At 39.3% G+C, this 24,118-nt stretch overlaps 1 protein-coding gene across 2 annotated transcripts in view; it reads left to right on the forward strand.

Annotated features, from left to right (window-relative positions):
* The window catches only part of CNTN3 (contactin 3), a 109,271-nt gene that overhangs the window by 20,832 nt on the left and 64,321 nt on the right, over positions 1-24,118 (forward strand). For both annotated transcript variants that reach the window (XM_040592903.1, XM_040592904.1), the window contains exon 2: positions 5,597-5,731. In XM_040592903.1, the coding sequence (XP_040448837.1) occupies positions 5,677-5,731 (55 nt within the window). In that variant the 5' untranslated portion in view covers positions 5,597-5,676. The remainder of the gene's footprint in view (positions 1-5,596; positions 5,732-24,118) is intronic.

Consider the following 24,118-nt stretch of genomic DNA (forward strand, 5'->3'; position numbering starts at 1 on the left):
CTACTTAGTGCTGGTTAATGAAGTTTCTCTAAAACTTTCTTCCTCCTTTTTGCGCTCACAGTTCAACTTCATCAGGGTGATTTGTCTGCCGTTGCTACCCCTGTAGGGATGGGGGGGCTGAGGAAGAGCCACAGGCAGCCTCACAACTACTACCTGCAAAGGCTGCTTCCTAATGAGCGGTGCTACCATGCAGCTGTGGAACAAAGATCTAATGAGACCCCAAAGGAGTCAGAGCAACCACAATTTTCCTTAGAGCAACATTTTAAACTTTTCTTTGGAACAATCCACAGTATTGCCTCGTGGGTTTTTGCCTCTGTTCTTTGTCATACTTCTTTAACTGGTCAATTCTTATTTATTTACAGTCTTCAGGTGTGTTAGATGCATTTGCATTTCTTTCAGAAGTGTGCTTCTAGTGCTGGCTCTGTAATATTTCCTGAGTTTTGTTTTATTCAGAGCCTTTCCAATCTCTAGTATTAAATTGCTCAAATACCTTACTGTCTAGGTTTGTTTGTTGGATGATGTCACTTGAAGGAAATTAATAATTGAATTCTGACAAAATCTATTCTGAGCTGTCGTGTTGAGCTGGCACTATGTTTGTGTCAGTGGAACAAATATATGTTGGATTTAAAAAAAAAAAAAACACAACAGAAAAACCAAAAAAACCCCAAAAAACACATGGTGGTCAAATCTGGCAAAGGATAAGTCTGCCCTTGACTTGATACTTCCATATACCTTTAGCACTTTTGAGTTGGAGTCATCTCAACAGAGACAGATCCAGGTGAACTGGGCTGTCTTGATATTGGACCAGAGTCTGGAGATGAGCTGATGTTGGAGAAAGAATATCTTGTGCGAAAGTAGCACTTCTGAAGTGTGTTTGTTGTGTTTCTTTTGGATTTTCAAAAGCCTATGATTGTGGCATTTTTCAACTGAATTGTTTGGTTTGGGTTTTTCTATGAGCATGGCAGAGTGAGTGTGTAGTTGCTATATGAAGTGAAAATATTGTAAGAGGCAGTGGCTTGATTCAGCCCACTATGTCAGTAGTTTTTCACAGCTAGTAACTTTGTTTTGAAGGAAATGACAAATGGATATTCCACGCCTGCCCCCCAACAACAACAACAACAAAAAAAACCCAAAAAACCCCACACAACAAACCAAAACAAAAAAATTGGGCTACTTGAAGCTGCTGAGGGGCATTCCATGCTCATCAGTGCATTTTCTTTTTATGATGCCCTGTGGAGATGACTTTATCATTAACTAAAGTGTAGATCTTGTAATTGATCAAGATGAGATTCTGGTATTTCTTTTCCTTTGCAAAGATATGCTGACCTCTAGTGTCAGTACATCAATTTTCTGTTTTGTGGTTTGTGATCAATACAGAAAAATAAGTTCTAGGTCTCTGTAGCTCTCCGAAGTTCCAGGACTTTCTGATTAGCTTAGACTCAGTGACACTATGAATTCCTCTAGCTCAGATTCAAAAGTTGAACTTGTCAGCCAGATCTGACAAGTTCCATTTCTATATATAGAAATAAAAATTCCACCTTTGGGGAACTACTGCTTTTTACACTTGACTCTGGGTAGTAAAAATTAAGGTCACTGAATAAAATTACTGACTTTTGAACCTTTCCCAAACTTTCTGTTTCTTTCAGATATTCGTGTCCATCACTTGCTATGTTATATGATTTGAAAGTACATAGATTTTGGAAAGCAAATTTTGAAGGAAGAAAAATCAAGTTGAATTTTTTTGTATATGCTTTCATCCTATGTAACTTGTTTGGCTGGTGTTGTTTTATTCTCACTGTCCCTTGGCTGTCTTCAACAGACTTCTCAGAGGAACTCATGAGAATTTGGTTATCTCTGAAAGTCAAAGAAATGTATAATAAATAAATTAAATCCATTGTTTTTTCCTGGTGTGTTTGTACCACTTCACAGGTTTGCTTTCTTACTGTTCTGAAATATCTCTGGCTTCTCCTGAAACAAGAGCACTGTCAAGTACTAGGAAGCTTTCTTTTTAAAAAAAAAAATAATTATATTTCCTTTTAAATATTCTGTGGGTATTACTCTTTGTTTCTTTACCATCTTTTCTCACCACAGCAGGTGCTGCTTGTTGTTATTCTTTCTGGCCTTTACCTACAAAGTGCTCAATTTCTGTGGAGGTAATTTAAGTCCATTTATTTCCAAAAGCACCGCAATGATGTTGTGGATTTGCCCCTTTGCTTCTGCAAAACGAGGGGAGGTAAAATTATTCTTTGCTTTTAATACTGCATTACTCTCAGTTTGTAAGTTGTGACATATTTCAAATATTACAATGAAATGGCAAGGAGCTGGGACCTTCTCTGTGTACTCTTCCTTGCTTCTTTCTGAATGTGGATGATCTGAAAAACAGCCAGGGTTATCCAGGAGCTTTGAAGGTGACAGAGATGCAACATGGTCATCTGATTTTTGAATCCCTGCATTGGCAGTGAATAGCTTTACAGATTATTTCAGTCTGCTAGATGATTAGAGTAAGTGTGAAATGAAAAGTAACTCACTGCAGCCTTTCTAATATAATAGATGCTTATCTGTTACCTCTGATGGGGATCTAATTTTTAGATTGATAAAAACCTTTTTTTTCCTCTAAAGGGTAAAGGTGAGCTGTAGTTGTACTCATACTTTTTTTTTTTTTAATCAGTTTCAAGCAACAAGCATATTCCAGTGCCAAATGTTCACTGAGTGTCTATTAACAGCCTAGTACCATCGTCCAACTTGTCAGAGGTGCCGAAGGGGAAAGGCAAGAGAGCCTGTGGTGGGTCTCGTGTTTAGCAGCCCTTCGTGTGCCTGTTGGTGGCACACTGGGATGGCGTTGGCAGAGGAAACCTCCTTTTTAGCTTCCCTCCTTTAATAGGAAGGTTGTAGCTCAAGAATGAACTGGGGAGAAACTTCAAGAATTGTTATACTTTGGTGTCTGCTTGGTGTTAAATGCGTGTGCATATGAACTCACATCTTCCTTTGTAAAGAACTGACGTTATTGAGCATAAGGCAGTGTTTATCTGGTTTAAAGCTATAAATGTGAACGCTAAGTGTCGTGTTTTAAAAATGAAATCTGGAATATTCAGCAATAGGTCCTAGATTAGCAAAATATGGCAGAACAGAGAGAAAATGAAGCGTTTAAAGTAATTAAAATCTTACGAGGTTAGCCAGCTGGTAACTACCATTCTTTAGATATTAAAATTCATTAAAATATAACACAGGCAGTGGTTGGGACGTATTTTTATGATTATATTCCCACATATAAGACTTCTCAATTTATTTAGCTTCAAAGCACTTTTTTTCTGGCCTGAAATGGAGCTGTCATGTTCTGCTTTGCCCAGAAAACTTGAAGAACAAAATCAAATTAATTTAGCTTTTCCATCGGGGCTTGGGTGGTTTTTTCCTTTCTTTTTTCCTTTCCTTGTAAGACTGCAAGAAAGCTGACGTAGAGATATACTTTAGTATTCCTACTCCATCTCCTCCCCGTCTGGCTACCCTCACTGCTCAGGGCAGACACTGGAGCTATGAAATAGCTATTTTCCATGGGCTAGGCTGGTGATGCTCAGGTAGGATTTGGCGCTGCAGCCCAGACCTGGGGGTGTCCTGAGATGCTGCCATGCCTGGATGGTGTGGTGCTGGCACAGCCGTGGCTTCAGCTGGCAGTGGGAGCAGCGCGGCCGGGGCTGTGTGCTGGCCAGGTCTTTGGTTGTCCTGCCCAGGGATAACCACCCTTAGAGAAAGGCTTTGCAGATGGCCCTTGGAATCAAAGCATCGGGGATGGCCAAGCCCATGTTTGCAGTTTCAACAAAAAGTATTTTTTCTTTTCTGTTTAGGTTGGGTTTGTTTGTATGTTTTGAGGGTTTGTTTTTTTTAAGTTCTGAACTGCAGGTTGGACAGAAAATGGGTTTTTTCCCTTATGTGATGTCCTCAGTATGTGTGTCTGATGTCAGGCTTTCTGGCTTCTGGAAGGGAAGAAATATTATGTTGCCAAAGTACTGTTGTACTTTTGTTGTTTGCTTTTTTTAACACACAAACTTACCAGAATTTATTGTACTTAACAAGACTCCTTTTGGAAACCAGTAACGTTTTAGTTGCATGTGATAAACTTCAGATCTTAAGTCTATGAGAACTGAGTATGGTTTCTCAAACTGTTTGGGGAATATTCTCCCCTGCCTTGTCATCTTTTAGGTACTTGGGAGTTGCTGTACCCCTACAGTAAGCTTTCCTCTTGCACCAGCTTTGCTGGCAGCAGGTGCCTGCTGAGAGATCGATACCTGTTACTTGAGAGAAATCTGAAGTTTTGGTTTTGTTTATTTTCTGGTTTAGAAACGCATGGGAAAAGTCAGAAAGCAATACCTCTAACAGAATGGAGGAGAGGGTGCTGCTGTTGGCGCATTGTGCCTTGCTGCGGAAGTTGATAGCATACCCTGCGTGAGCCAGGGATCGTAAGATGAGAAAAGATAGGCTTCTTGTGGCAAAGGGCTGTGCAACCTCCGTGGGTTTTTTGAGGAGATTAAATTCTCCTAGTGGATAGTGGGGTGGGGATGTATCAGAGGGGACACTGTATGATCTATCTTTCTGGGATGCTTAGCCTGAAATTCAGACACTCAGTTTACAGAAGTGCTGAAATCTTTTTAACTGTCTTGTGAAATAACAGTTCACATGGAAAAATCAAGTTCAAATGTCACAAATTCGGGTCTTCAGAATTCATGCCTGCTTTCTGGACCTTAATATTTCTGTGCATTTGTCTGTGGAGTACTTTAGAAGGAACGGTCTGGTCTGTGTGTGCAGAACCTCAAATTTAACCCAGCTGCTCTGCCTCTGAAGAAAGAGGATGCTGTGGAAGTGACACATGCAAAATATAAAGGCCACAGTTGTCATGCAACTTGAGAAAATGTACTGTAAAGCTTTATTTGGGGGTGGGGGCTGGGAATTAAAATGTTATACTTGGGCTAGTAGGGCTTGACAAACCCTTTATCGCCTAGCCAGTGACAAAGGTAGAAATGGAAGCCAGCAAGTAAGTTCATAGGGTGTCATTACACCTGATGCTGAGTGTGACAAGCTTATGGGATGATTTTTCCGTTTTTCTGCATCATCAGGCTTCTACAGTGCTGTTACACATGCCAAGTACAAATTCAGAATGGGGGGGGAAAAAAAAGAATAGATTAGACATGGCTTTAATTAAATCGGGTTTTGCACATGTTCATATTGTTGCTAGCATGGTTGCAAGGCAAGTGCAATGTGAGCTGTCTTGTAGCAAATGCATTAAGCTTCTCTGCTTTCTGTATGATTGCACCTCGTGTACTCCCTTTCTTTAGAAGTACTGTATCTTACAAATAAATGAATGCTGGAGATTGGTGGGAAGTAGGAACTACAAAATCAGTTTACCCATCAGCTCTGCTCCTACTGGAGTATGTAACTTCCAACACCTCATACATGTACCTAAATGTGATATATGTATATACCCTCCTGTTGAAGGTCATAGGAAAAAAGAGGAACGTTGGAGGATCTGTCAACTTTTTCATTAACAAGGAAGTCAGTTCTTAGGGATCGTAGAGGGATTCAGTTTTATGTTTGTTCTTTTTAACAGGTTAAACCTGGCTGCTGGAAAGACTGAACATTCAGTTCATCTGGGACTGAACGAGAATTACTGAATTTAGGTGACTGAAGATGCTGCTGCTCTGGAAACAGTTGTTCCTGGTCTCACTTGTTGGCTGTCTTGGAGGTAACAAAATACAATTATCTCTAACTTCCAGTTTAGAGCTATGTATAAATCTCAAGATCCCAGATTTGAACTGTGCTTGAGGAATAGAACAGGAAGGCTTTGAAATGTGAATGTCACGTAGAGTTTAAAAGCCAAACATGTAATAGATTAAATAATACAAAATATTAACAATGAATGAATTAAAATAACTTTTTTCTCCAAAGTTATTACATGGGAATATGTTTTCAAAGCCAGGAGAAGATATTTGAATGCATTAAAGATTATTAGTTATTAGTAATGTTATATATAGTTATTAGTAATGCATGCTTTGTAGGTGTGCTGATTGAATAGCTACTATACGTGGTTTTATTTAATTGGTAACTTTAAATTCTTGCTGTAACTGGGGATGGTTGCTACAGCCTTTGTCAAAACTTTGTTTACTTTAAAATGGGTTTATTCATGAGGACTAGTGATATGTTATTGCTGCACTAGTTCAGCAGTTTGGAGCTTTGCTTTTCCTGCTATGCCAGACAATTCTCAGTGTTTGGAACTTTTACTGCTTTTCAGGTCATCTCTCTCCTGCCACGTTAGCTCTTCTGAATTGTTTTTCTCTATCAAGGTCAATGCTCATAGCAGCAGTAGAAGTCCCTTGCTTTCCTTGTCGATCTCCTCATTCAGCATGCGTTCTGGTTGAGCATCCCTAGTAATACCAAGATGCGTGTGAGGGGGAGAGGCGAGGCGAGGCTCCTGTTCTGTTCTCAGGGGTTGGACTCTTGGCAATTTTGGTGCGTGTTGGTGTTGCCAGGGTTGCAAAGGGCAGACGTAGCTGATGGAGCCCAAATTATCTACACACATCCTCTTCAGAACAGTCCATGCTACTTCGGGGAGGAGGATAGTACGTGTGCATGTACTTTAATTGAAACATGTAAATGAAATGGTTTATAGCCTGGGTCTATTGCAAATAGATGTTTTTTCTTTACAAGAACTCTAATGCAGAGATAGATAGCAGATGCTGTGGTTGGCCTGTGCAGTCACCCAGCTGTGATTACTTACGGATACTGCAGCCTCTTCTCTCATCCCTCTTGCTCCTGTAACCTGTTGTTATGTACTGGCTGCCCTCAGGAGGATTGAATTGCCGCGTGAGGTGCACAGAAACATAAATGAGTAAGGTATATGGATTTAGCTTTCTACAGAGGCTCAGAAGGCCAGGATTTGTTTTTGGCTTAATCAAAAACTTCGAATAAAGGGAAGCCTTATTATCTGTATAGTGAAAGGTCCTCATATTGCCTCTATCGGATCCAAATATTTTTCTACTGAAAAAGAAGATCCCAAGAAACTTAAAAATATAAATTATTTTTCCTGCAGGAGTACTTTACAGGTTTCTGGCTGAAAGGGGTCTTGGGCATTTCTTACACTGCAGCAGTCACACAGGACTTGCACAGAATTACTGGTTGAAGTGAGGGGAGTTGCTTTTCTCTCTTTTAAACTGCTGGGAGCAAAGCTACCTTTTTAGTACGACTTTTGAGTAAATACCGTCTTGTTGCTGGGTCCATCCAAAATCCAGGGACTAAAAATCATTAGCTTCCTAAAGACTTTTTTCAAAGTGTAGTCTTGCTGGTTTTGATCGCTTGGATATTGTTGTCATATTTATGTTGCAATACTTAGCTAAAAAGTATGAATAATTTTCATGCAGGAAATCACTTCTATTGGTGATAGGCACTGTGTGTGTGATTTGTAGTAGAATTAATGATTGTTATGTTCATGATTGTTAGATCAGTATTGATGCTAAAAAAAGGCTTAGTTTTTCATCTGCTAAATTTCTTTCTGTAGGTTTTTTGGTTGATAAAAGGTAAGGAAGATAAGGACTAAGAACTTAATCTTGCTGTATTTTTTTAGTTACGTTTGTACAATTTAATAGTTATCCTTTGAATCATAACAAACATCTAAGATACAGGTAGTCTAAGAGGGGAAGGCTAAAAAACCCCTAGTATTTCATTCATAGATAACATACAGTAAAACTTTCTTTTGAAAAATGACAATCACTGTACCCTTATTGAAGTTGTATCTTTTTAAATTACAAAGCATGCAAATCTTCTGGCTTGATGTATTGAATTGAAATATGCTTTTTCTTTTAAATGGAAAAAAAAATCTTTGAGATACTACAGGAGGAAACATCCAGACCCAGGAGGGTAGGCTAACTCTTAAATAGCACGGGGTTCCCCTTGGCTCCCAGGTGCTGCTGATGTGTTGTGGGCAGTAATATGAAAAATCTGTAAACACCATTGGTTAGAGAGTGTGAGCGACAACGTCTGCAGAACTATTTGTGTGACACCCTTAAAGCTTTGCTCAGATCACTTTGACCTTTGTAGTGGTTTGTGTGGAGAAGTACATAACCTCCTACAAGGATAAAAGATTTTTCACCCATCTGTTGAAGGACTGGTTTTATCCTTTAATCTTTCTTAGGTTTTTATTTCATGTCATCTTGGTTCTTTTGGGTCGTATTTAAAAGCAACTGAGATGAAAGCAAGTTTTGTTTTTGCTGCCTCTGAAGAAGGTCGCCTGAAGGATCTAGGATGAATTGGGAGGTTTCCTATGTTAAACTGTATTAACACCAAGTGTAGCAACTGACTTCCTGGAAAAACAAACAAACAACATAGTCATAAATGTGTGGTTCTATGCAAATGTAGCTGTAGAAAGAGACATGGTATGAAAGGGATAACGTTAGCTGCAAATTCACCAAGTCACAACTCTCAAAGTTCAGCATTTTCAGCAGCAAAGTTGGCATTGACAATCATTGAATTTGCTAATAGAAATGCTTTTTATTTAGGTAGCTACTCTACTAGCTGAACATTTAATTTCCAATCACCATTGCAGTACTAAAGAAAATGTTGCTAATACTTTGAGGTACAAGTGATTCTGGTCTTGTGTAATTCTTGTCCCCTTTTCAGCGTTCCTCCTGCTAGCCTTTCTTTGCATCTATTTCAGGTCATCTCCCTTCAATTAGTGTACTTCCCAAATGTCAGCTTAGTAGCTGTGGGGAGTTGGTAGATTGGAGGACCAGCAGGAACTCAAGCAAAAAGATGTTTTTTGTATTGTCAAAAGCCAGATGTGTTGATGGGACAGGGCTGCTTGGAAGGCTTGAGCACCCATAATTGATATAAAATGTTGAGTCAGGGTTATATGTATTGCCATCATTGACAGTGTTGCTTGGAGTTACAGTCAGCACTTGCAGAGACAAGTCTGAGCTACGTGTAATTTGCTGAACAGCCTGAACATTTCCAGCTGCTTAACCCATCTCGCTCAGAACTCGCCAAAAGGTCTCAATCCTGACATATAGATATTCTGCTCTTTGGGGCCTGGGCATGTGCTATATGTGAACGTTACTTGTTTGCTTCAAGTGCTTAGTAGTGTTAGTGGACCTTTGGAACAACAAGCTTCTAAAAATCCACTTGGGAATTCTGCAGTCGAATTTGTTTCAAGATGGATTTCAGTAAGAGCACACTGTAAATGTAAAACAAGTTGTTTAACAGTTTTGAGAAAATTACTTCTAACGTGTCATTAAGATAGATTAGCAGGTATTCTGACTCTTTATAGAAAACATTTTTTCCTAATCTCTGCTCGTAAGCAAAGAGACAGTTCTTTTAAGACCTGTCTGCAGTTCAGTGTTACAAAATAACATCATAGCTACAGAGATGGAGATGCTGATGTTGGCTTATAAACCTTGACATTCTCTGTCCTTGCAGATAATGTATTTCAAACTAGTTCCCTTATTGCAGTGTCCTAAATTGAATTGCTTTTCGTTTATCCGATGTGAATCTTCGTAGTTCATCAAAGTGGGGATGTGAGAGTATCTAGTGGGAAAAAAAACCAAAACACCAGCCCAAACAAAACCCTTGGGGTTTTGTTTATTGATGTATGCTTATATCTGTATGACTAATGATCCTGCATGTTTTTTGTCTGTTTACCTTGGGGAGCAAAAAGGTGATTACTTAACATTAAATATATATGGAGTTTCAAAACTGCTACCTTGTTAGGAAGGGAATTTCAGAACACATGCTTTAGTAGTATTATGTTTAAATTACTCTGAAGAACAACTTCAAAGATAAAAATGAATAAGATATGCAAAACAGCATGAATAGTTAAAGTGCAAAACTAAACTGTGGTCTGTGGTGAAGTCACAGATTGATTCCAGGTGTGTTACAACTTCTAGACTCTTGTATAGACTTCACCCTTCCTGGGTGACCCAGCTGATGTCCCTTCCCGTGGTGGGGAGCTGGCCAGCAGCTCCCCCATTTCTAGCATGGGGGAGGGTGTGCGCTGCTCTGCTATTGCAGTGGCTGGTGAATATGGTGATCATCTAAGGTAATTAAGGTAAACATCTATTGCATAAGTGTGTAAACTGCTTCTCTGCAGTTTGCATGACAGCTGGCTTTTCTTGCCGCTCTTGCTAATTTTGGCTTTGTTTTCCTGCAGTTTATTGCACTGCTCAACCGGAGAGAAGGAGTAAGCTCCTCCATCGGCCCCAGCTGGCACAAGAGCTGTACATTTTCTCACCCAGCCTTTCACAGCAGCACCTGTGCCAGCACAGGCATTGTTTTTTTCAGCTTTCTCATAATTTTCTATTGTTTTGGGCAGTTTTATACTGCTAAAATGGAATGTTCTGTTCTCCCTGGAAAAGTATCTTATAAAAGTTTCCCTGAGAATTAAAAGGAAGAACAACTTCCGAAGGATGTTCGAGGGGGGAAAAGAAGAATCTTCTGTGAATCAAGAGAAGGTTCAAAGAAGTGAAACAAGGAGAACTGTGTGTGTAAATGCATAAAACTTTTGTTCTTCAGGAGATGAAAGGGCACGTTTCAAACAGCGTGTCCAGCACGAGGGCTAACTTTCTTGGCTAAACTTCTAACTTGGCACCACAAATAGTATATCTTAATGCTGTCTTGATTGCACTTTATCCAAATAGGCCAAAACAAAGAGTTACCATTAAACTTCATCTTCTAGCCATTACAGGTCTTGGCAAAACAGAAACAAAGAAACCCCAAGAAACAAACAAAACCCCAAACCAGCCAAAAATCTATCTTAACATGCAGAAACTATTTGTATGTTGAAGCCTCGTTCCTGTTCTGTCCTTTTACACTGAAATTTCCCATCGGGGGGTGTGTGTGTGTGTCTTTCTAATTCCTTATTTAATGGTCCATTTGAGTTAAAAACTAGATGATGATGTATGCATTTATTGTATGTCAGTTCAGATGTTACATTGTTTTCATTTTTACATTTTGCTTTTCTTCTCAGCCTAATAAGGGAAAAAGCCCTGTTAAACCCTCGGGCTCAGGAATGTCATGTATCAGATCCACAGCTCTCCTCTTTATTAAGTTTAGGAGACTTACAGAATTGGAAAGTGTGATTCTTCCCTTCCTTAGTTTTTTCCAAAAAGCGTGATAACAAACCTTCCATGTTCTTACTGATTTATTGTTGCTATTAAATTGTGCCACGAGGAAAGCAGAAGTACCCGTTTCAGAGGAAGAGCCTGGCTCTCCAGACATGGAATGCTGTTTTTTTGACGTGGTGGGTTACTTGGGTGTGTGTAAAGGATCTCAGCCAGGTTTCTGTTTTGACCCTACATCTTCTGTCGCGTATTGATTTGGAGAGGCAAAAAGGGGATCCTACTGAGAAGTGTGATAAGGATCTCCTTGTTAATATCATTGTACTTGCCCTGGATCTCAAATGTCAGGAATCCTGTAAAATCAAAGAGGTCAATGTTAGTGTTCATTGTTCATTCTAGTATCCAGTATAATCAGAGACAGACTTGAATTTTTGTGAAATTCTTACTAGCCAGCTGATTTGGAAAGCCAGTGCTTTGTCTTTGTGCCAGGTTTACTGGTGCACTGGTATAGGTTTCCCATTGGTCTGTGGTGTGTGTGTGGTTTTTTGGAGTGCTGCTGTAGGATCTGACTACATAACGAATGTGGTCTCAAACTGTGCTACCTTGTGTTTATACGTGCAGTCTCTTATTCAGTATCTGTGGTTGTGTCTTATCTTCCTTTTGATACGTGCTTATGTGGCAAGATGCTCTTTCCTGGTTGCTAAACGTCTTTTGAAGGCATGAGTGCTTTTATTTTTCTTCAGTATTTCTTGAAAACAAGGGATGTACCAAACATCAACATGTGGTTGGTTTAATGTAGATGAGGAAATAACTCATGTGTTTCTGGTGACATCTTGTATTGAAACTAATCCCATGTAGGAGTATATTTGCAGTCCTAAATGTGTAATGCTTAGTGCAGGCTTCTTGGACGCTGGCAAAATCCCAGCAATACCTTCCCCTGTGCAAAACAGAGACAGCTTTTAAACTTGAAATAATCTTGGTTTAGTTTTTGGTGAGGCCTTTCTGTATGTGTGAGAATTTATTTGGGGGGGGGGGGGGGGAAACTACTATGACACCACTCTTGTTAAAATTCAGTTTTCATTAAGTTACAGCACTCAGACAGGACCAGTCTGTATCTTAATGCATAATGATTTTGCATATTAATAGCAGTCTCCTTTTTGTACATTATACATTAATAGTCATAATGTTAAAATGCATCTTTGCCTATAGTGACTGTCAGAATTGTTTAGCTTTAATTGCTCACATATTGTTAACAAGATTCATTACACTGATAGAAAATTTTGTTTACTGATTGACTCGGTTACAAAATAAGGACTTGGTCTTAAGAGTTCTGCTTTTTCTATGAATTGTTTGATGTCATGGGTGCTTCATACAGATCTCATAACAGAAAACAAAATTGCTGCTGTTAATCTGAAAAGGCACCTGCTGTAGATATCCCTTTGTCCTTACACCCAACATACCATCAAGCTTCACTACTCCTCTGTTTTTGTGAACAAAGGATACAGCAAATAACCTCCCAGAGCTTATGTACCAGGCAAGAAATATGCCCTCCTGCAGGCACCTTTTGTCTATGAACCAGCAGATGGTGGTACCTTACTGGAGACTCAATTTCACCTCTTGCTATGAAACAGTTTAAAACTTGCCTCTGTCTTCCTGCTGCTACTTCTGCTTTTAATACAACTGTAGTACACATACACCTTAGCACTGTGAATTTTTCTGTTCTCAGCCTGCCAGTAGAGCACACTCCAAGAATGGCTTTTTAGGGTTTGTTTTCATTCTTTGCCAATACTGTAATAAGATGTTGAGCAGCGTTGGAGAACAGTGCTAATCCATGCACTTGGAATTAAGCGAGGGAATCAATATAGACTCCTTCATCAGGATCTTTTGTTTTTTCTTGTTACCTATGTGTAAACCTGGGGTGGTCCAAGTAAGAGAGACTGTCACTGATGTAATGGACTTTCCAAGCTCAGTGGATTTACTAGAGTCTATTCTAATGGTGGGTATGCTCCTATCAGTTACAGTATTTAATGCAATGAGTGTGGAAAATGCTGTGACATAAAGTCTCTCTTCCAAAAGAGTTTTAAAATACCTCTTAAGGGTTTCCTCAGTTTCTGCTTCATCTTCCAAGCTGAAGAAAACCTTCTGTTGAAAAGCAGCTACTTCTTGCTGCAGATACGGTTTAACCTTTAAGTGAAATCTTTACCTCCAGACAATTAATGCTTCACTTCAACAGGACAAATGTAATCTTTATCTTCATTAATCAAGCTTCTTGCAGATTTTATGACATTTGAATGGAGAAATTCTGGCTAGTGGCAATTATAACTTGCATAAATTACCAAGAAGAAATTTTGAAGTGCTTGATCCTGCAATAAAATTTTGTTTTTGCAAATACTACTGGGCATGAAGGTACATTTGTGCTTACGTGGTTCTTCTGCCTAGTGCAGTTTAAAGTGCAATACAATATAGCAAATAATCTCAATATTTTTTTTTTATAAAAGGTTACGGAGCCTGGGTGCATTGAATAGTAACCCATAACAGCATACTTACTGAAATCCACAGCCTAAATATTTATTTAATAAAAATGGTGATAACTCCCAGTGCCTCCAGGACTTCTGTTTGCTGAGTTACTTGGTAGAAGGATCATTGCCTGGTATTCAGTATGTGGCTACTTATTTGTGGTATGACTTCAGCCTACTTTTTCACGTGTCTGGGGTGGGAGCTTTTGAAGGTACATAGCCTTCCCTTAGCATGTGCCATGCCTGCTGTGTAATGAGGGTAGGATGGGAGCCTCTCCACAGATGCTTTTTGGGTTAGCACGGTCCAGCATTGGCAGCTCAGAGTTTCAGAAGCAGCAAGGTCTTGGAAGTTGTTGCAGGACAGCTGGCTTCCCCCATTGCAGGCAACCCTCCTGTCCCAAGATGGCACAGCGGGACACTAGGGGCTGCCTCTAGGAGCGGCTGTCATCCACTCTCTGCAAGCTGGGATCCTCTTCTGTCTTAAAGCATCAGCTTATCTCTTTTTCCTCTGTCCCTCAGCTGCAGCTATTAAAGTCATTCTTCTTTACTTGCCAGGCTGTCTCTACTGAAGAGATAAAAGCTTAAGTTTGGCTGCTTTGCCTGTCTTCTGGTGGTTTGGGTAATGAAATAAGATAAAGCTTTCACTCATTACCTGAACAGCCATCCTATTGTTTCTTCTGCCTGTCTTTTGATAGCGAACTAGACAACAGCATCCCAGGCTTGCTGTACAGCCATCTTCATTGATTAAACTACCTGCTGAAGTATCTATCGCTGGCTATTGCTAAAGAATAAATTATGATCAAGATGGATGAGTAATCTCATCTAGTGTGATAATTCCTAGAGTTTGGGGTACTATCTTTAATCTTTCATTTCTTTACTACAAAAGAGATTCAGTGGAGCTCGTTAGTTTATGAAGTTACTGCTTTATGAAGGCTAGGGATCTGCGGGTGAGTCATGCTATACAAATACCAAGGTGGGCAAGGGAAACCCTTTTCTCTCCAAGCAGAGAGGGAAAAGATGTTGGTGAGGGAGCACAAGGGGAGAGGACCTTGGGGAAAAGTTTGCTGTGCAGAACATAAGCTCTATCAGCCTCTTACTTCGGAAGCTCAGGACTCTGCAGGGGGAAAAAAACCATGTTAAAGTGGTTGTGAATGACAGTTGAAAAACAGGGAAGGTATACTGTGGTTGAAATCTAAAGCTGAAGGAAATGGCAGATGTTGAGGAAAATAAAAGAAGTGAAAATAAATACTTAGTTTTGTATTTTAAAAAGCCTTCTAGAAGAAACTGTTCTGATTTTGGTTTGGGTTTTTTTTCTCCATGATCACATTCAAAAGAAATGCTGTGAATTTTAAATTTTGGTCACTTTAAATACAGTGATGGTAGCCTCTTGGACAAAAGCTTTATTTTTGCCGTAATTAGCCTCTCAGTTTTTTGTTTAATAACAAATGGGACAATGTTAGTCTTTAACTTTTCCAATACAGGATGTACATATCAGTGAAGAGATTTCAGGGGTCAGTATTTATCGGGGATCAGAACACAATTTTCAAGCTGGGTTTTCAGTAAAAAACAACACGAGGTTGTAAATCAATACTTAACCTCAACCATATTACTATACGTGTTTGAAAACCTAAGTAAATAAAGGCTCATTTATATTCTTGACTGATTAGCACAATCAGAACTTATTGATGCTAAAATGAAGCAGATTTGCATAACTGTAAACAGAATACTAAAATATAGCTGTCTAATGTAGCATGGTGGTTTTTTCCTTCTTGGATGGAACAAATAGTTACAACTTTCTTCTTGACTTTTTTGGAGTCTTTAACAAAGACAAAAGCATTTCAAACACATACCTTTTGGCAGAAGAGATGACCTTTTTCTAAACAAGTGCTGCTTGCTCTCTTGGAAGAGAAAGCAGAAGATGACACGTAGGTAGATGTGTTTGTGCTTTGCATAGTCAAGGGTCAGACATTCACAAACTGAGAGTGTGGTGGAGAAACATTTGAACATAAAAACCACTTTAATGGAACCAGCTATTCCAATTATTTGTTGTATTTTAATTCAACAGAGGGGAACAGGCATCTGGGAGAACAAGGGGCGGTATGGGGCAATGTTATGCAGCGATACAAAGTAAGGAGCTCTGTGTCCTGAAACCAACTGGATGTTTTCCTGGGGTGTAAAATGAGAAAGCTGGCCCAGCCTGATGCACCAGGGCTGTGGGTTTTAAGGAAACCTGTGTTTCAATTTTGATGGCTGTGAGCTTGTGCAGGTGACGAGTTTTCACTCAAATTGCCAGGAAGACATGTAATGGCACTTGCAAGTTTTTGCACCGTTCAAGTGTCTTATGTGAACAGAGACTTACTGCATTTTTTTCTAATACACATCGAGGGTTGTTCCCATCTCATAAGTGTCATTATGTTAAGAAGTACCAAGTGTGAGCAATTGGTGGATTAGTGTAACTTCTGTTTAGTAGAGGCAACAGACTATGTCAGGGGGGTTATTTTAAATAAGCAGAAAATTTTGCAACTCCTGTGCCGCTCCTCCACCATTGCATACTGGAGAGGTCTGAAATGCCGCCTCGTCCCCACTGAACTGCGAGTCATGCCTTGCAGGAGGCATGTACTTTGCAAAATAATTCAGTGCATCTTTGGGTACTTTGCAGCAGAGGCAAAGGACTGTGAAGAGGAATGTAGCATTCATTTGCCTTTGGCAGTTGTACATTGAGAACTTCAAGATGTTTTAAACCTGAATTAAAAACAGTTTAATTTGCATAGTCAAGGGTAATTAGTGTATATTTTATCCTGGTTCCCATACAACTATTTATAACTCTGGAAGCAACACAGAAAATCCCAGAATAGTTCAGTGTTGGATTCAGTTAAGGATTCTCCTGTACCTCAGAGGTGACAGGCAAAGGTATTGCTATTGGTAAATAATGGAATGGCAGATGTTATGATCTTGAAGATAAGGCTGTTAGTGTCAAAATTTGCCTATTAAAACCAGACATGGGATTTGATTCACACTGATGTTGGTGTACCCCAACATAAAATTGCAGTGGCATCCTTGGTCACTTTTAGGTGACCTCTGCATAGCTTGGAAGAGCTAAAGTGGAAATAAGAACCGGTCTTTTAAAGCTCTGCTGTATGTTCCAAGGAAATTATTTAGCTGGCTCATTCCAGATTACTTTCTGGTCTTTGTGTTGCCGGAGCTCATCTGTCGGTAGAGACTTTATGAATTAGGTCTTTTAAGGTTTGAACACGCTTCACATTTTTAAGGTTTGCTGTGTAGGGAGATCATCTGGCACGTTATTTAATGAGTCAAGGCAGCTATGGGGATGTGTAATGGAAGGATATAAGTTTTCCCTACATCTTTCAAAATGTGAAGAAACGTTTATCCTGTATCAACAGCTTAAAAATGGTACAGATTCATTCCTTCCTGTGATGTTTTGTGCTAGCTGGGAAGCGATTCCAGCAAGCTCTGATAAGAGACAGTGTTTTTTGAGATAAACTACTGACATTAATGGTGCCTTGACTTTTTAGGGAGAGGGGGTGGTGTGACAGTTTTTTCTGCCTTCAAAATTTGTAAGAATTGCCTTTGATTGCAGCTGTGGAAAAACCTCAAACTGAATTTACTTTCTAGCCTATGTAAAACTTTATTGCAGACCTGGACTGTAGTTTAAAGAAAGACAATGATATGGCTGAATTTGTTTATATATATATGTATTTGTATATAAAATCTAATGATTCATGTAAAATTCTGGATCTGTATTCACAGCACTGATGCAGAGTGGGCATATTTTAGCTTATACGAGAGTTTACAAGTGAGTGACAGCAGTGAGCAACATATTGGAAAATATTACTACTTTTTTAAAATTTTTTGGATCTTAACATGAATTATGGTAATCCGTAGTGTATGAAGACAAAATGAAATCGCATAAAAGCACAGAGTCAATGGGGGAGAAAAAGCAGTTGTTGCAGATCATAACCTCATTGGTTGGGGTGACAGTTTCAATTCCATTTGAGTTTTCTCCAGTTCTCATCCTTTTTATGTTGGATTAAGTAACAGTGTTTGTCTTCTTATTCCCATAGCAACCTTATCTTTTTTCTTTTTTTGATGTAAATCTGCTTGTCTCTTACTGCCTTTCAAAGCAACTAACTTGGGAAGGAAGGGAGCATGGTGAGAAGGAACCAGAGACTTTCTGGCATAGGAAGTAAGAGAAAATATTTTGGTGATAGGTGTGTATATACCATCTTCCCCCCTCCCCCAAGCTATTGATTACATGAGTTTTCGGTGTATTTTTTTCATGAAGACTAAAACTTTCATGCTGTTTTGCTAGGTTGTCTGGGCAAAACTTTCAAAAAGTCAAAGGCCAGCCAAAAAGACAGACTTAGTGACCTGTAATGTTATGGCTTGTATAACTTAAGTGCCACTTGCAGTCAAGGAAAGCCTTAACTCACCATGATTTTGCTCCTTGTGTAACTTGGAATGTCTTAGAGAGAAAGTTGGGTGCAAGCAGAGGTTTAGCTGAATGCTGTGACCCCCAGCTTAGGGTCCAGCCCTTCTGCCTGCCCATGCCCAGTGGCCCGCAGCTGGGAATATCCTGACCTGGGGAGAGTCTCTGAATCCTCCGTATCACAGGGATGAGGCCCCAAGTCAGAGTGTAAAAACCAGTTTGTACAAAAGGGTTCAAAACCTTAGTTGCATCACTTGCCATTTTAAGGCATGAAATCAGGATGAAAAAAGCAACTGTTGCTTTGTCTCTGTACATCTTTTTCTCTTATTAAATATTTCACTTGATTGGACTTGCTTAATATAATAAGTGTCTGAGCTGAAGTGCAATGGGAAGATCATTATGTAAATTGATCCAAAGCCAAATTTTTCTTCCATAGCTGTAATGGAGAGACTTTTAACTGTCTGCACTCCTGACAGCAGCAGCTTGCTGTGAACCAGAGATGCAACACAGTTGCAGCAGTGTTACTAATGACACTAAGAAAAAAGGCTCTTCTGGAACTGTAGTTCTGCATGCACCTTGTCATTTACCTGCTTTTGGTTGTCCACCAGTTCGGTTTTTTTTTTTTTTTTTTAGGAGTTTCTGCCAGAGTCCTGCTGAGACCAGCTCTTCTGCCAAACTTTCTGCATGTATTCCAAGCACATTTATTGTCAGTGGGTGAGGAATGGGCACTTAGATATTAACCCATTACATTTCATCCTCATAATATCTTGTGTTTGTTTCTGTAATAGCTATCCAGATTTTGACTATAATTATTCTTGACTTGAACATTAATTTTGCTACCTTAGAAATTCTTTGAAGGGCAGTAATTTGCTGAAAGTAGGTAGTCCATGTGGTGTCTAGTTCTTAAGTTTTAAGGCTTCCTAATGATATTGGTTGTGGGGTTTGGGGGGAAGGTTTTTTGGGTTGGGAGGGGTTGTTTGTTTGTGGGGCTTATTAAGGTTTTTAAAAACTAATAATTTTCTTTCAATCACAGAGTATATATAAATATTAAATCAATATGATCCGTTACATTTTTAGCTATTTAGACTTTATGCCTAAATTCTGAAATAGTTTTTAACAGGAGCCTTTTGAAATGCTAGTTTTACTTCTGTAGGTGTATTTTTATAAATAATAATTTTGATACTTCCAAAAGTTGTCCAGCACTGTCTACGTGTGTGTGTGTGTCTGTCCCTGGGTAAAGCTCTAAACTAATAAATATTCTTATATTAATTCTTGCAGATTTTTATTTTCTTTAACAAGATTGATTACTTTCTTAAACCTCTGGAATATGGCTTATTTGTGAAAGAGCTTATATTCACTGAAAAATCAAAGCACGTCATTACTAGTGGAAGAATTTTAGCCCTTGTGTCTTTTTGTCAGAATTACCCTAATATTCTTGTTTAGCCCACTTAGCATGCTACAGATAATACTTTAAAAACATCTAGATTGCATTAATACCACATTAAGGGCCTGATCTAAAGCCCATTGAGGTTGATAGGGATGTTCAGTAGGAATGTAACGCTTTGATCTTTCAACTGTAGTTTTACAGTTTACAAAATCAAACATAAAAAATGTTTCAGTCAACATAAACACATCTGTGTCATGCTTCACCCTTCATGGCTAATAAAACTATTGGATTTGGAACCTCCTCAAAGTGAAATAAATACTTCATAATTCTGAATGCATTTTACAGCAACAAGTTCTGAAATAAAAAAAAATTGTGTCACTAAAAGGCATGTAACAAGCGCAGTTGTCTTGTGACTGACACTCAGTGAATATATTTTAACTGTAAGAAACCCGTGGCTGCAGCACAGTAAATGTCAGATTTAGGAGGGATTGGGAATAACTGTTTAAATATCTTCACTTCTTACTTCAAATGTAGTTTTTCAAGGCTCTGATTTGCTGCCAGCCTGCCTACTCTGCTTCCTTATGTTTGTTTGCAGTACAGATACTTGCTAAGCAAAGTAGGTATCTTAATACCAAAGCAATGGAACTTGCAGAACCATTCCTATTATGCTGCATTGATTCTGTCTTTATTTTTGTATCAATAATGTATTTACATAAGTGTTTCCAGTAGAATATGGTAGTGAGCAGTGACGGAGAGTGCAGGCTGTGACTTGTGGGGAGTCTCATTTAATAACCAAGGAAATTCACAGTACTTATGAGTAGAGATGCAGTACCTGCTTTTTATTTTCCTGTTACTACCTCTCTCAGCCTTATGCAGTGAGATCTTCTTTCTATTTTTATGAAGCTATTTTTTTTCAGCCCATGCTTTTTTATTAAATTGGAGTTAACGATATACTTTCGAGGATTACATCATCCTATGCAGAGCAATTTGGCTTAGGCTGGAGATCAATCTGCACATGGAGCATCTGTCGCTTAACAACTCTGCTTAGATACCAACAAAAAGAATTGAGGTCTCAATGTGTTTTGGGGTTTTTCTCCTTATGTACATGTCTCAATCTGTTAAATTTTCTGCAGTGACACTGGGATTGTATTATTTATTTTTTTAAAAAATAAATGGAGTCACAGAAGAACAGATAGGGATTTCTGGGCCGTTGTTTTTTTTCCACTCCCACAGCTTCTGTTGTTGAATGGTCTGATGCTGGATTTATTAATCTATGTAGTTGCTTGCTCAGGTGTAATCCCTTGTTCAGCCACATCTATTCATCCACTGAAGGATGTGCACATTGGTACATCATGGCATATTAAAGGTTTACCGCTGCCTGCCACAGCTGTCATCTCTTTGACCCTTCGGTAAACTAACAGTCTTCCACGTAATTTTGCTTTCATTCAAGTGTAATGCCATTACTGTGGAGGCAGACAGAATGCAATTCTCTAAAGACCTTGTTTCATTCCCTTCTCTTTCAAGGAGGTTAATGTGCTCAAATGATCCCTGCATTTTCTTTCTTAGCTCTCCTGCTGCAAGAAGAGCAAAGAAGAAAGTGCTCTGGGTGATGTTTGCACTAGTTTTCGGGGGATGGAGCGAACTGGAAAGATTAACTCACCAGTTAGGTAGAAGTCCTCTTTACACTTGAATTTCAAATGACTTCATTTTTTTCCATAGCACTTCTATTTTTGTAACCTTTCAGTAAAAGGTTATACAATTTTTTTCTAATATCACTTACTATAGAAATGAGCAAGTAAAAACTTATTTATCCCAAACTATCTAAACTATATTTAAATATTAGTGAAATATAGGAATAACTTAGACTTTAAGCCTAATCAGTGTTTTGTCATTTACAAGCTGTACAGTTTCACACACACGTGTCCCCCCCAGTTTCATATTAATGTTTGCATTATATTAGTACTTTGCAGATAGTGTGGATAGCCTTGCGATCTTGCGGAGCTGATGGGGAGAATGAGAGCTTGGAGATGATGGGCTGAAACTGGCGTCTGGGGACACCTATTCAAAACCCCAGCATGTAAGGCAGCAGCTGTCATGTCACTGAGTGCAGTTTCTCTTTATGAATTTATCACCAGTGTAATGTCTAATGATTTGTATTTTCCTAGTGCTTTTATATTGATTGCTTCTACTGTATGTACTGCTATTTTATCCAGTAATGAAGTTAAACAATCAAATGAGTTGGTGATTTATCGGGTTTCTTGGTTTAGAGGCTGGTTCTACGCTGCCACGGCTTCGCATCTGCTCTCTGAACTCTTGTTTGAGATTTGCCCGTAGGCTTCCTCGCTGCCTTCCCAAGTACCGAATCAGTGTGTGATATGATGCTTTTGATTCCTAATAACCTGCTATTAACAGTTGTCTTGCATTTCCTTATCGATTGTTCACACTTCGTTGCACTGGGCTATTTTTAATTTTGATTTCTTAATACATAGCCCTTTCTCATTTTATTTGTGTGTTTGTTTTTTTTTTTCAAAATAACTTTTTTGAATGCTTAGCTTCTTTGGTTAACGAAGTTTAGCATTTTTCTCTGCAGTATTTCATCACTTTAGCTTTTGATAACAACATGCTATTCTTACTTACCCTTTCATCTTTGTGTGTAACTCTTGTCTGGTTCCATTTAAAAGTAACTGTAGCCGGTCTTTAAGCCAGTTCTGTCTTACCTATCCTGTGTCTTTCTTTCTCCTGGCTTGTCTCATGGGGATTCAGTGGGATTACTTGTTTTTTAGAAACCTTTTTACCTCATAACAAATCTTTCCTTACACAAAAAATTTGTCAGAGCTTCCAGGTCTGAGCTCTGTGTCTGAACTGTGGGACCTAAACTACTCCGGACTCCAGTATTTACTGACCCTATGGCAAGGGTAAAATCAATTTCTCACATCCCAGTGTCTGTGAGAAGATGATGTTGGTCTAGAGGCTGGAAAAGGGCTGCTATGCATCGCAGCTGTTCTCAGCTGAAACAAGACACTTAGCCACCCAGTGGTATGGCTGCCATGTGCCCTGAATGACATTGATTTGGCACTGTATAAGGTGTCCAAGTAGATCAAGTTAGAGTAAGTTTTTAGGACAGATCATTGCTTTGTGTAATGAATTTAATTTATTCCAAGTCATGTTTGCAGGGGTCTACTTTTCTTCCTCCAGACAACACTGTGTCAGATACCAGTTCATTCTGAGCAAGACCAAATGCATTTTTATCATTTATTTACCTCTCAGTCTTTGCGTAATAGTTTGCGTAATTGCGTAACAATTACTATTCCTGCTTTTGTAAACCAAAACATGGGATTTGCTATCTGCATGGGGATTCTATTGCTTGTTTTTTTAAAATTTGTCTCTGTTCCATCTGGGTCACAGCAGTGATTAAGATTGGAAGAGAGGTTTCGTAACCAGACTGGGCACAGATACTTAAAAGGCCGTTCTGATTTTATAGAGACTATGGGGGGCAGAAGTAGATGTGAGACACAACAAATGAAACTTTGGCTTAATTGCAGTGGGTAGACTCAGTCTATAGTTCTGGTCAGGCTGATCAGCATGTGTTTGATATCTGGTATGAACAGAGGAGTTCTTTTGGTAAGATAAAAGATAGTGTTTACAGTACTTCAGATTTGAGAAAATAAGCTATGCCATAGGTTATCTGTGTCTTTCTAAGATGAAAGATCAGAAGGAACTGCTAGATCGGTTTTGATCTCCTGGATATCTCAATACAATTTTACTCAGTAACTCTTGTATTAAACCCTTATCCAGTATGCAGCAGCCTTACTGCTTCTTGTGAGCTGTCTGGAGTTCTAATTCTAATTTGAGCTTATCTGGCTCCAGCTTTTGGGTTTGTCCTACCTAAGAAACGATACCAGGAGGAACTCCTGTGACGATGCGATAGGCAGGCGAGTGGGCAGCGTGCTGCTGAGAGCCGCTGCAAAGCTAGCACCCGCATTGAGGGTCACAGTGGTGTTTATGCCTTCACTCCACTCTAAATGATTTCTTTTATTGACTGCTGGGAGCCTGTTGATGGGAAGGTACAAGCTTAAGAAAGTTGCTTGCAGTGACAACCTATTTCAGTGTAGATAAGTAGAACTGCTCCAGTGAGTCCTGCTGTGCGTGTTGGAGCAACTGCAAGTTGCAACTGCTCATCGAGTTTTCTTAAACATCCTACCAGGAGCACAAAGTCCATGCTCAGCAAGAGCTGCCGTGCACTCGATGCCTGCTGCAGCTCGCCATGAGTGCAAAATAATTTGACGCCTTCCATTGAACATTCAGAATCTCAACAACTAATTAAATATACTCAGCAGCACTTGAGGAAAGGAGAGGTTTCCAGGTAAGACAAGAAACAGGCTGCGTTAATAGTAGGGAGCTCTGGGACAAATCATCAGCTCACCATACTGAGCAGCTCCAAAATGAGCCCAGAGGGCATTTAGGCTGTTTTGGTTGGTTGAATTGACTCTTCGCTTTTTTAAGAGACACCTCCATCAAATTCTGTTCCCTGAGACTTCCCAGCTTCAGTACAGCATCTCCTTCTCCTTGTACCTTAGATACAGGCAATAAAATACCTTTCTAGGTCTTCCCCTACATGTGAAGTCTTAGCATGGGGGTATGCCCAAAGTCTTGATTGCTCCCCTTTCTTGCTGTTTGT

This window comes from Falco naumanni, chromosome 4, assembly GCF_017639655.2.
Source record: "Falco naumanni isolate bFalNau1 chromosome 4, bFalNau1.pat, whole genome shotgun sequence".
Lineage (NCBI taxonomy): Eukaryota > Metazoa > Chordata > Aves > Falconiformes > Falconidae > Falco > Falco naumanni.